The sequence below is a fragment of the Pyxicephalus adspersus genome, chromosome 1, assembly GCF_032062135.1.
Source record: "Pyxicephalus adspersus chromosome 1, UCB_Pads_2.0, whole genome shotgun sequence".
Classification (NCBI taxonomy): Eukaryota; Metazoa; Chordata; class Amphibia; order Anura; family Pyxicephalidae; genus Pyxicephalus; species Pyxicephalus adspersus.
In genome coordinates, this window is record NC_092858.1 from 20282123 (window position 1) to 20295921 (window position 13799).

A 13799-nucleotide genomic window follows, 5' to 3' on the forward strand; every position below is an offset into this window, starting at 1 on the left:
CCAATTTTTTTAGTTAATAAATACAATTAATAAAAGTGTATAAATCAAGACAAAAAGAAGGACAGAGGGATTTGGATATGAAGGTGGGACAGATCAGGGACAGCGGGGAGATATGTGTGTATGTGGTTGTTTTAGAGCAATTTATAAGGAAAGATTTGTATTTACCAACAAATAGTAATACAATTAATAGTCAGATAAGTGCAGCCTGATTTCTGCATTAGATTACCCACTGACCCATGAAGAGTAAATAACAGCCGGCCTTCCATGTAGACAGTTTTATTCTCTTAGGAACAGTACAAAAATACTTACAACAGCATTCAGTCAGACAGTGTTTGTAAATCATGAAGCAGCTGACGTTGCACTTTCAAACATTCAATCATAAATATACATATATTACATTTAATTAAATTAGGTATACATACAGTATATTAAGGACAATCTAGTAAGAGGAATGAATCTACAATAGAGAGGTATGACTTTCAGAATGAAAAGCAAGATTTTCTCATACTGGAAAAAAATATAGAAAGCAAATTACCATCTTTAGGACCTGACAGTAAATTAATCCCAACAGGAAACATAAAACATACACATATGTGACATATGTAGACATTACATGAATAAGGTGACAAGTTTGCCAAATATGATTTTGGTTTTCAGATGGTTCTAACTGATTGCTCTCCATATTAAATCAGGTATATATATATATATATGTATATTACATATAGATAGCACAACCTGATTGGTTTCCATACATTACAGATATTGTTTATAGTTGTTTTAGAAAATAGGAGGCTATCATAGAATGTAAAATGTTTCTTTCTGACATATTATAGATGTTCAGTATGGCAGTGCAACTAGCATTGGGGACGTACAATGTGCAGTAGCCCTTAGCAAGCAATTATAGTTTACCTGCAGTCAGCTAAGCCTTGTGACCCTAGTTCAAAAGTGTGGAAGCTAGCCACCATGCCGTCCTGTTAGCTACATTAAACTGACAGTTCGGTTGGGCTTTAAATCAAAATGAAGAAGGGCCCTTTCTGATTGGCTTGTATTTGATACTTCATATGCATCTCATTTCATGCTGTTTTATGGAAAACACCATGACTTTCCTATAGGACTATTTATACATATCACTATGCCACCTTTTCATTTATTATAATACCTATTGTTATGGTAAAAACTTCCTCCAGAAAGGTCTACTAGGTGGTTTCTGCTTTTAATGTAAAGCTACAACTGCACTGTACTGTTCAACAGTATAGATCCTGTGGAACAAGAGGCCTAACTAAACCTAAAGCTCATTTCAGATTAGCAGTAAACTTCAATGGTTTACCGCATGCCCTACAACACTTCCAACCAATCCTATTCATCTAGATGGAAGTAGTTGGAAACCTTTATTTGCATTTGTCTTGCAGTTGTGGTGGTTTAAGGTACAGTTCTTGGATGCAACATGTAGCTTCTGGCTGCCCTTGAGCAGCCAGCCACCTCCATTGACTTGTAAGGAGATGCGTTTCCAACCACAGTGAGCAGTGAATGATCACGGTTGCATTACAGTTGTTGCTAGAGAACTGGGAATGGCCCAAAATCTCATGTGGTGAACCACATCTACTAATCTAGTGACTCTTCTTAGAAAACTCTGCACAATTCATCCTGTAAGCTGTGAGGATGGGTCTACCTTGAAGTGGGCAGAGTTGGGCAGATGTCGCCACCCTCCCTCCAACCGGATAGATATAAAGTAAAAGCTGCTCTAGTTAAAGCCCATGTGAAAAACAGCCCTGTTTTTTGGCTCTCTAATGTTATAATATAAGTATAGCATAATTATAAAAAAAAGAGAACTTGCTTAAGCCTCAGGACTGACATGATATATACAAAGAAATACGATGCAGAGTCTAATCGCCCTGGGGTTTGTGTATATATATTGTTGAATTAATAAAGGGCTTTCCCTGGATCCAGCCCAAAAGATTATTTTGGCAAGCTAAATTGTTTGTTGAATTGATAATTGTATAGCCAGCATCCACTGATAGCACTGACTGCCCGCAGAAGCATCACAAACAATGGAATCTGACATAATATGTTTGGTTTACAAGCCTCTGAGCCTGGGAGATCAAAGGATAAGAAAATGGTATTCTAGAAAACAATGTTGTGAAGCACTATGAAACATAAGTATATTTACAGTGTATTCAATTTTTCAGAGAACTGATAATACCAAATTATTTTATGAACTTCCTTCATTTAAAGCTTCGGATTTTTTGCGGGCCACAGGCATTATTAATAAGGTTGGTTTGGATTAAAGTCTTATACGTTTAGAATTTCTCCGTCCCTTTAGGGAGTGGGTGAGCAGAGTACAACTCCACCGAATGCCGCTTGTTTTCTTGCTTGTTCTCCCATGATTCTTCCTCAGGCTCATATGTTCCTTTCAAGATTGCAACTCTATCAGACAAACTCTTGCTGTGTGGGTACAGGACAAAGTTGTATATGAGTGATGCCAAAATGCCTCCAACGAGGGGTCCAATCCAGAACACCTGTAAAGTATGGCATTTTATTAATATCACTATATCATTTTAAAATTATAAATCATAAAAAAAATTATTTCACTGTTTTGAAGACCATTTATATGTAAAATAAATGATGAAATGCTATGGGTAGCACTGGTTGGGCTGAGGGTCATGTCAATGTTGTGGTGCTTACTGATAAATGTTGCAATAACCAGAGAAAAGTAAAAAGCTTTTTACTTTGTTTTTACCAGGTAATATTACCAGTAACATACTATCTGGCCTAGGGTGTCAACACCATACTGGATCAGGACAGCAGAAATGTGATAGGACTACAAAAACTTCCTTTTTTTTGGTGAAGGTATGTAGTCATTGGAGATAACTAGTAACAAAGTATCTGATACCAGCCAAAACAAGCAGAAAGTAAAGGAGTCATCAGTAGAGGTGCTCAGAAGAGTAAAACTCAAGCTTAGTTTGAATCCAATGGGATCAGTTGAATAATATGGATTTGGAAATTTCAAGTCAGAATTAGTATTTTTTAATGGTCCAACAAATCCAGATGGCAGACAATTACAGCAATCACCATTTGGTGGCCTACTATACCTGTTATCGGCAGGTATAGTAGGCCACAGGACTATAATGGATTGTCTGATGGCTGGATAGGCTCAGCCTATCTAGCCACCAGACAATGACAGCTGTTGTCTTCTGGCAGCCCACTATACCTGCCAATGATGGTCCAACCAATCCAGATGCCAGACAATGACAGACATCACCATTTGGTGGCCCACTATACCTGTTATCGGCAGGTATAAGGGGCCACAGGACTATGATGGATTGTGTGGTGGCTGGATAGGCTCAGCCATCTAGCCACCAGATAATGACAGCTGTTTTCTTCTGTCACCCTACTATACCTGCCAATGAGGTATAGTAATATTGGATCAGAACATTGATTGCTCATATTCTGAGTTCTGATCTAAGATTGAAGTAGCTCCAATCCAAGTGACAATTGGCTCTGATATGAGCTATAAAACCACCACTAGTAACTGCTTGGCAAGATTTCGTATTTTTTGCACTATTTTTTTTGGCTTGCTGGGCTAAATTGCATTATGACATCAGAATCATGTGAGCTTCGAATGAATGAAGCTTTGGGGGACCGGCCACATGGAAGGGGGAAGCTTTCTAATGGCACCCTTGGCAAAAAGAATCATTTAAGACATGCAGTTTATGGGAAACCATACTGCAAAGATAGTTGTTAAATGGTACAAGGGCTCAATTTGAAATCTTTAGAATCTGTTTAAACCCATCAGTTTTGCTCGGAGTGACCCTTTCACAGCTCCATGTTGAAAGAACAAGGCTTAACCACCAGTGATGATTTTGAAATATCTTAACAATACCTTGCTTTGTATTTCTCTATTTTATTAATTCTCTCACCCATCTGTTAGATTTTTAATAGAAAAGCAAATCACTAAAATAATAAAGCTTTGCTGTAGGTATGACTTGTTATAATTACAGTCCTCATTATAAATTATATATAGGTCGTAAAGAAAATTATTAGTGTAATAAGGCAAGTGTATATTTTATTGAATATGCTATGATCATTTATATGTAAGAGTTTTAAACTTGTATTTACTGGTTGTCATATAAGTGGCCAGAACATGAGTTTATTTAAAATGGTGCTCAATGCCATAATCTGTATTATACATATAATTTAATAACAGTTGTTCCCCTGTACACTGTTATTACAAAGCCTGTCATCTTTACAAATACATGTAATAATAATGCAGCAATGTACACACAATAAACTTTTAAAATCTTGGATATAGTGAAACCTGATCATGTATTTTTTCCTTGTGAAAATGTTCCTTCTTGTCCTCTCCTATGGACACCACTGGAAAAGAGTGCTAATCTCCCAAAGTGAGAGAAAATTTCCTTTTGTTCTGGTAAAAACTCAATAATTTTGATTTCCCATTACCATCAGAGACTCCCCCTTGTGAATCCCACATACAGAAAAAAATGTACAAAGGTTCTAATCTTTTACCATTATATCTAAAATAAAAAGATTAAAAAAAAAGATAATATTTTAATAACTTTAGTTAGACTTTATGAAATTTATAGGTTTTGTTTACTGGATTAAAGTACCCGAATCAAGAATATACAGGCGACTTTCCCTTGTTTTTAATGCCAGTAGCCTGGCTGCCATTCTTAGAAATTGAGCAGCAATGGCTTCCCCTGTATATCTTTCGATACAATTCTATTTCCACTTTTTTACTTATACATCTGATACACACCAGAGTATCTGGTCAAAAAGGCACAGATATACTTGTCCATGTCCATTGGATACTTCTACATATGGTATTACCAAGATTTTATTTACAAATTATAACAATTTTTCTATACCAAGAAGGCTTCCAATGTATGTTCCATGGAAAAAGGAAAAAGTAACAAAAAGTCTTAAGTCACTGTATGTATAAAAAACTAAAAATAATTATTTAATCTTTCATTAATTACTGTAGTTTTGTTAATCAATTACTTTTTTTTTTTTTCGTTTTTTACATATAATATCTGCAGTGATTATACCTTGTTGTATATGTATTATTTGGCCAGGCCATGTTGAAAGGCTTTCAGGTGGTGAGCAGGGAGTTTTATATATTAGATTTGTATTGCTATTTGTTTCCTTGTTGGGAAGCCGCACTGATAGTTGGTAAAACAAAGTTTAGAGTTGTCAAAAATCAGGGTTAGATGGGAATCTTCCATTGAGGACATTTGCTATTGTGATAAGTGAAGAGAAGATTCCCTTCAAATTGGAGAGATCTTGTCTACAGCAAGAGGTGAGGGGAAATTATCTTAATGAAAAAAAGGGTGGAAAACAAATCCAAACCTGATAAAGGTCAATCAATGTCCTTCTCTAAGCAACATATGTTGCATAGAGAATGTGCACATATTTATTTATAGCTGAACTCGACAAAGGTAAACACAAAACTAAAATAAATATATGTGTACAGTTTAACATGCCAAAGGTTGTACAATACTCAAGCCAATTTTGCAATCCTGGTTCTGGACTGAACTGCAGACTGCACTGAAGCTAAGCAATGCAGTTTGGTCCTAGAACCACCCCAAGCCTGTAAATGATCAATGAAGGATGAGGCTGTCCTCCTCCTGCAAACAAATTTTATAATGGTAATGGTATAGTATAATAATATAATAGTAATAATATACTAGAACTATACAACTATAACTACTATGTGACAATACATGTGAGCAATCAAGGAACAGTAGGGTAAAGCATGGGGCTTTCGAAAGATGATCTGGTCATCTTTTTACTCCCAGGAGAGTAAACTTCAAAAAAGGTTTATAAAATAGTATGTAATTTGTAGAATATAAGTCTCACCCATTGATCTTTGAAGATTCCAGTAATGGCTGCAGGTCCCAGGGATCTGGCTGGGTTCATAGAACATCCTGTGAAGTAGATCTGTTGGAATAAATAAACAATTTTATTTTACTATATCATAGATACCTGGAAAACGCTGACTTGATGCAACCTAAAAAACACATAAAAATGTATGCATTCTATTCCATTAATAAAAGAAAACCTGCCAAGAGGCAAAATACCTTCAGGGTTGACAATTCTTTGACCGCTGGAGGTGATCACATAAATCAAGTGGAGATCAGCCTGACTGCTACTTTATTGTTACCAAAATTCCTTTGGTTACTCATACCTACATAAAATTTGTATGAAATACACCACTACAAAAACATTTAAACCACCTGCAAAATATTGCCTAGGTCCCCCTTGTGCTGCCAAATATGCTCTGACCCATTAACACTCTACAAGACCTCTGAAGGTGTCCTGGGATATCTGATGTTAGAAGCAGACCCTTTAAGTCACACAGGGCCTGATTAAAGCTCTCTAAGACTGGATAATGTAGACTTTAATGGATGAACCTGGGTAATCCAGAAAACTTGAAATGGATCTGGTCCAGGATTGAAAACATTTGCCAACAACTAATAAATGAAATTCATTCCAGGTTTGCAGGATCACCAAGGTTCTCACACGATAGCTCTGGAGAGCTTTAATAAATCAGGCCGATTGACCCGCCTTCTTCCTATAGTGTACATTTCTGCCATCACTCCCTATAAGCAAACAACATACCTTACCAAGCCTTTAAATGGAGCAGTCCACCTTCCAATGTGGCTTGTTTAGAGCATCAATAAAATAGCAGGTTTTTGGGGTATTGCTGGTATGCAGAGGCGCAGAGCTTTGTACCTACTAATAGTGCTCATTGTGGGATGTTTCAGCAGTGGGCAAGGGTCAGCATGGGTACTCTGGTTTGTAGTTCCATACAAGGCACATTGTAATTTACTGGATAATCTGACAGCATCCTCCTACAGCTGGTAAGTAGGTCTTTTTGGGAATCAACTGACTACCACTTGCCCACATGTCCATCATTTAATATTGGGTGCCAATTGGTATACTGGTTGTACTTCCTTGGACCACTATTACTAGGTACCAAGCTCTGCACTGTGTGTCCCTGGTTAAACCCTTTTAATGCTTAAGTTTGTTGATTTTTCCAGCTTACAACACCTTAAGAACTGATTGTTTACCTGCTGCCTAATATATCTCAACCCTTGCCAGATTCTTTTGTAACAAGAAAATCAATGGTATTTATTTGCTTTGTTAGTGGTTTTAATGTTTGGCCGATTTGTGTAATAGGAAACATATGCTCTTTAGAAAATCATTCCATAATAAGAAAAAATAAGAACAAATATTATTACAATCTCTTACCCCCAAAAGGTGCCCCAGGGTCACTGAAAGTCCGATAGACAAAGCTGGTGATCCAACATTATCATTCCTTCTGCTGTCTGTGGATGCGAAGATACAGAGTACCAGCTGGAAAGTCAACAACAACTCCACCACAAGAGCCAAGCCTGTGTTTCCCGCATTCACCTGCAGGTAAAGAAAAGGACTGTTACAAAACTCTGTATCTACATTGCCAACCATTGATCGTATTACATTTCTAAAGCTGCCATATGTCTACCAAACCATAACCACTTTGTTATAAGTGCAAACAATAATTAACTGTAATTTATTCTTCATGCAGCATACTGCAATTATCGGTTTGCAAGATGATACTAATTAGATGTCTCTGCTTATATAAATAGTCTAGAATGTAGAGTAGCTACGTAAGAGAATGTATGCAATCAAGAAAAATGGAGGGGCTACATATTAGAAGCAGCCGGAAAAGAACTGGCAATGGTGAGGGTTCGGGATAAGGAACAGTGACCAACAGGGACTAGAAAGTGGAGAAAACCCTAAAGTGTTGATTAAGCTCTAATCACTAAGTTAAAGTGCATAGGTTGTTTGTATTTTTTGGTAAATCCCTCCAATTAAGCCCTGGATAGCAGTTACAATTCTTCCTGCTATCAAAAACAAAGAGAAAAATTTGGGCTGGTCAAACACTTTAATGCATAGCTGTACTTTGTCCATGTAGGGAAAAGTAACAGATTCAGTCTAGAATAGGGATCAGGGCTGTAGCTGAATGTAACCATAGTGGAATCATTAAAGGGGCCCCTGACTCTCTAATCTTCACCTTAAAAAAGGGTTTTAAATTTATGAACAAAATGTTATATATTGCAGCTTACCAGTAGGGATGAGCGAGCGAGATTTGTAAATTCGATCTCGCGGTGAATCGGGCCTTTCTCGCTTACCGAACATGTAAGCGAAAACGGCCTTGTGAATTTAGCTGTCGAATTCAAAATTTTCGGGACCTTCAAGAGCAACCAGGGGAGCGGAGCTGACAGCCAGAACTGTAGTATGTGTTCTTGGATAGGGATTCTCCTGTGATGATTCCCACGGCTGCATTCATTGATGAGCACAGCCGCAGGACTCACACTGACAGGAGGATTCCCACGGCTGTGCTCATGAATTAATCATCCTGTAAATTCCTCAAACTTTTGCCGAAATTTTGCGGACCCATCGGAAGTTCGAGGAAATTTACGAAAGACTGGCAGAGGCCTTCTCGCTCATGCCTACATACCAGTTCTTAGAAAAACATGTTTAGTAAGTACAGAAAATACCTAATTGATCCTGCCAGTGTCTTTGTCATGTAATGAATTGGACTAAAAGCAAAAACATTGACATCTTTTTTCAACAAACCATTAATCAACCCATCACCCATGTAATGGAGATGAACAAATGCAGGCATGTTTTTTGTCCAGCCTTGGATAACAGCCATATGTTTCTCTGTGGGCAGTAGGGTAGTAATACTAGCCTCCCAGAGAGTTATTCTCAAGGTTATCTGGTGAAATTAAAGGGGAAAACCCCAAAAAAACTAGTGCACCCACTTTACTTACTTTGTTTTCAGGTTTAGAATATTTTATTCTTAGTATCTGTATACCCAGACATCTCTGAGCCCCATGTACTTTTGGACCCCATGAAAGTCATGAGTTAGAAACTTGGTGGGGAGGGGAAGTAGCTTCATAACAGCCCAACTGGAGCCCTGAGTGAGTTCTTAAGGTAAATACGGAGCATACGCAAGGCTTTCAACCATTCCACCTGCTGAATGCTTTTCTAAGTCTTGCATTGTGTCACCTTACCCAGGAGCGCTAGGTTTTCCTGAACCACTGCAAAGTAAAACTGGTCACTAAGAACAACTTAGTACTCTACAACGAAGTACTCTAAAGTCAATGTGAACCCTTGATTTGTCATGAATATGTAAAATTGACCGTGAAAAAACTCTAAAATGAGCACCTATCGTTGAACACCTACCCACCACTATACAATGTTGGATTTCTATATTACTTCCTAGATGGACATTTTTTTGCAATTGCTAATTGCTATAAATGTCCAACACTAGATGAAAGAAAAACCTAATTACTAACAATGACCTTGAATACCTTGTTATGGTAATAATTTTCAAGATATGCTATTCTATTTTTACCATATGCTATGACCTCAAATCTTACATCTCATATCTCGATCCCAGATCTCACTTCTAGAACCTAAAATAAACCGCAGTATAATTGTCTTCCATTACAACTAATCACATTCTTTATTTTCAATATAAACATGAATTAAAAAAAAACATGTGAAAGCTTTCTCCATTTTTATGTACAATAGCCCCTTTTGAAGATGGTATCCAACAATAAATGCAATTACTGGTGATTTATTTCTGATACTGCTCCTTTAAGGTTACATTTTATCCATCAGTATACTAAGCCAGTTGGTTATTTAGTTGTCAGTATTGTGCAATGCTGTTGTATCGCATTCCAGCACTGAGTGACGATTCCAACTAAACGGTTTATAAGAATTGTCTGTGCTAGTAGTTTAATGTTATTTTCTGCTTTAATCCAATAAAAATGTATTATTCCTATCTATTCCCTGTTGTCAGTGTATGTTTTATCTTGATAATATTAAAGAATGCCAACTGATATTATTCACGTGAGATACTTCTGCAAGGTTACCTAATGAATGCTAATAGGAATAAATCTGAATAGGTTGCCGTAAAGTAAGTAAGATAATGAAGAAGGCATAGGATTCCATATTGGTATAGAAGAGATAGCTGGCATACTCAGGACAGTCTACTGACGTCTAGACATAGCACAAATGTTTGGAATGGCTGCATTATACTTATGGTTTACTCACTCCTAATTTTCATTTTCTAAACTGATAATTAGTGATCTGCCCAATTGTATTACTAATGACTGCCATAAATGATTGGTATTATACTGTGATGTATTGAATATATTTTATATACTGCTATATATTGTATATTATACTGTCATACTGTATATTGTGTAAACTACACCTTCCCAACACATATGCATACACCTTCATCGTACAGAAATCCATAGCAGCCAGTTGGATATCACCTTGTTACTAATATGTTCACAGAAACCTGAAATCTGATACAGTGCAACATGATGATTACCGCACATTGCGCAGTATTATGTTTTTTTGCATTGAACAAGCTTATAACACAGCATATCAGATTTGAGCATTGCTAATATTAATCACAAAGTGCGTGTAAAAAAGTAAGGAAATAAAACACAATATATGAATAAAATCTGAAAAATCAGAACATTTGCAAGCTTGCTAGAAATGTGTTTAAAGTAGGTGGCTGCCTAAAAGTGTGCATAGGGACAAGAAGTGTTAACAGTATTTTCAATAGCAAGAACAATACTTGTTTTTGGACAATTTAATGGAAACCTGTAAAGACAGGGAATGTCAAATGAAAATGCTAGCTACCTGACCGCTTTAAAGAACCGTATATTTTCTGAGTCACTAACCTACCCTGAGCAATAAATATAATAAAACATGATTATATATATATATATATGTGCAAACATACAGCATATGCATACTTTATATATTAATATATGTAATAGAGAAAGGTAAAGAACATAGATAGATAGATAGATAGATAGATAGATAGATAGATAGATAGATAGATAGATAAATAGATACTCGAATACACATTTAACACTTACCGAATTGATGGCCAGATTACCACGAACATTAACTGGGGCTACTGCATGTAAAATGCCAGCTCCTGCAATTGCTCCTACCAGCTGGGCAACTATATAGAAAACAGCACGTAAAATAGAGATTTGGGACCCCAATAAGAAAGCTACAGTGACTGCTGGGTTTATATGAGCCCCACTAATATGTCCAAAGGTTTGTACTAAAGTACCAATGGCAAGGCCAAAAGCCAAGGCTATCTGCAGAACAGTTGGCAGAGCTGCCTGCCATTTAAGGGCAGAACCTAACCCCAAAAAGACAAATATTAAAGTGGCCAGAAATTCTGCAAATACTGCCCGAACAAACGCTAAGGAGCAGAATTCGTTCCTCATTATGCTTTAGGCAGAAAAATAGGTAAGACAGGAATGTTTTGTTCTCAGGATCTGCTTGCTGTTTACTTGTGTGGCATTACAGTGGCATATATATATCTACAGGAAGAACAGGGAACCATTCCAAAAAAGGTTGTACCCAGGAACCAAGACAGATCCTTAAAAGTTTCCAGCACAGAGGAATTCAGACCTTCCCTAATGGTAAAATAGAAAGTTCTCATGTTCACAAATGATGCATCATTCGAGTGTATTGCGTAGAGGAGACACCCCATGTGGCACACATTGCTAAATGACATGCTGATTGCTTAAATAATTGCAAGGTTCACAATAAATATTAGTTTCTGCATATAGGATAACTATTTCTAGTGTGTGCTGTAGAGTTACAAGTGTTCTCTTATGTTCTTTGCAAAATGTGATTTTCTTTCACCTTTTTGATGATATCCAGAACAAGAGCACACCTATGGGCAGGGATCGAGCAATTCTGCCCAGATTCTGGCACTTGGCTGTAGTAGTAGGCACTTGTAGTGATGGTTCTTAGGAACACATTCAGACCTGCCTTGGGATCGAGTGATCCCTTACTTCTCCCAGTGCCTGGCACTATGCCATATACTCGGTCACTCACAGTGGTCATTCTTAAAGCACCAGCATCTACACATTTGTCAGCTGATGACAGTGAATATACTGGTACCACCTACAGCCGCCCCCATTCATGTTAGGTGGGGATACATGTAACGTCTCCCCTGAAGCAGAGGTTCATTGGCACGAAGCAGTAACTGGCCACAACCTCATTGCCAATAGCTGAGACTAGTCTACATCCTTTTCACATATGAATATTGGAACGCTGACAGCATTTTTAAAGCCCATTTCCAGACAAATATTAATCTCACTCCCATTCCTCCTGTTTTCCTTCTTCCATGTGACACAAAACATACAAACTGCAAAAACAATTGCACTGATGTCACTGCTGATGCTCCATTCTCTACTGGATACTAACAGGATCCCATCACTAGACAGCCAATAGGAAGTCTCCACATTTGTGGATAGGCGGATCCACAATTGATGAACGACGAGCGATCCTAATGCAAGGGAAGGGGGAGAGCGCGCAGTGGGGTGCCACTCCGTTCTCCCCCTTGCCCCTCCATGGGTCAGAACAGTGCTGTATGTACAGCACTCGTTCATGCATCGCGCGGTTCTTATCGTTGGAAAGGATCGTGAAAGAGCCTTTCCAACAACAAGAATTGCACGTGTGTATGCGGCTTTAGACAACAGGATACGTTAGCACATCTGACAACTTTCAGCCAATAAAAATACTCCGGAACTTATCAGCCAGTCAGTACTGTTCGTAGGTTGCAGATCATAGAGAATTCCCATTGGCTCATGGTTGTCAACTAAAATGTTTTCTGCAGTGTTATTCCCTGCAATAAATAATGATGAGCTGGACACTCATACAATAAAATATGCAGACATCCACCACTCCAGATTCTTCAAATTCCTCAGCACCAACGTTGAAGAGGAGTATGGATGGCGCCAAGTTACATTATTCAACTTTATTATGTGAAGTTACAATTTTTTTTGCAGCCCAAATTATATTTTGCTAATAAGTTGGATGATTACTTACCAGAAATACCAAGTAAGCAAATAAATAAAAATAGTTAAACTTTAGAAAAATTGACAATGCATGGACATGCAGCAATTCACTCATTAGAGAAATGAATTATTTCAAGAGACTTCCAGATCTAGATCAGTTTTTTTAAATTTGGCAAAAATTTTTTTTCTTGGATCCCATGTGATAACAATTTTCTCATTTGGGAATAAAAACGTTAAGACCCTTTAACATTACAATATGGGATATGACTAGAATGGCCTATAGCTTTGCTTGTAATTGCTTGTAATAAACAGTCATTGCTTGTAATATCATGTTGATATTCCACTTAAACTTTTGAATGGATGGTCTCACGTGCTCATCAGGCACTCTGAAAGGAGTGATGGGCTTGTGACCCTAGCGGTCACTGGACTACTTTGCTGCAAAGAGGTCACCAGGTCACACTCCCCAGGCTCTCGCCACCAGTGGTGACAGTGATCAGATGGGTTTGGTGTAGGAATAGCAAACAGACAGGAGCACAGCAAGTCAAGGCAGTGTTGAAGAACAAGTGGAGGTCAGGGCAGGTGGCAATCAAGGCAAAGTCAAGGTAAAACCGAGGTCAAAATCTATAATAGTAGAATCAAGAGAATGCTCTGCAGAATAGTGGTAGTAGTAGTGCATAAGATGCTGTGGATACAGTAACCTGTGCCTGGAACTAGAAAGGCTAAAGTAGGATTAGCAGCCAATAGGAGGACGGGATCATGATCAGGAACCACTTTGCTTATTGGTGTAGGACATTCTCTCCAATCCCCTCCAGCCGTGCACAGTGTGCTGGGGATGCAGAGGTGGACAGAGTGCATCTAATTAAAAGGAGGCTGGGGATG

At 37.8% G+C, this 13799-nt stretch overlaps 1 protein-coding gene across 1 annotated transcript; it reads right to left on the reverse strand.

Annotated features, from left to right (window-relative positions):
* Positions 1–260: 260 nt before the first annotated feature.
* LOC140325414 (aquaporin-5-like) lies at positions 261–11407 on the reverse strand. Its single transcript, XM_072403241.1, has 4 exons — positions 10974–11407; positions 7270–7431; positions 5875–5955; positions 261–2516 (listed from the first exon to the last, which is right to left on the reverse strand). The coding sequence occupies exons 1-4, from the start codon at positions 11334–11336 to the stop codon at positions 2298–2300; spliced, it is 825 nt and encodes a 274-aa protein (XP_072259342.1). The 5' UTR covers positions 11337–11407; the 3' UTR covers positions 261–2297.
* Positions 11408–13799: the final 2392 nt, after the last annotated feature.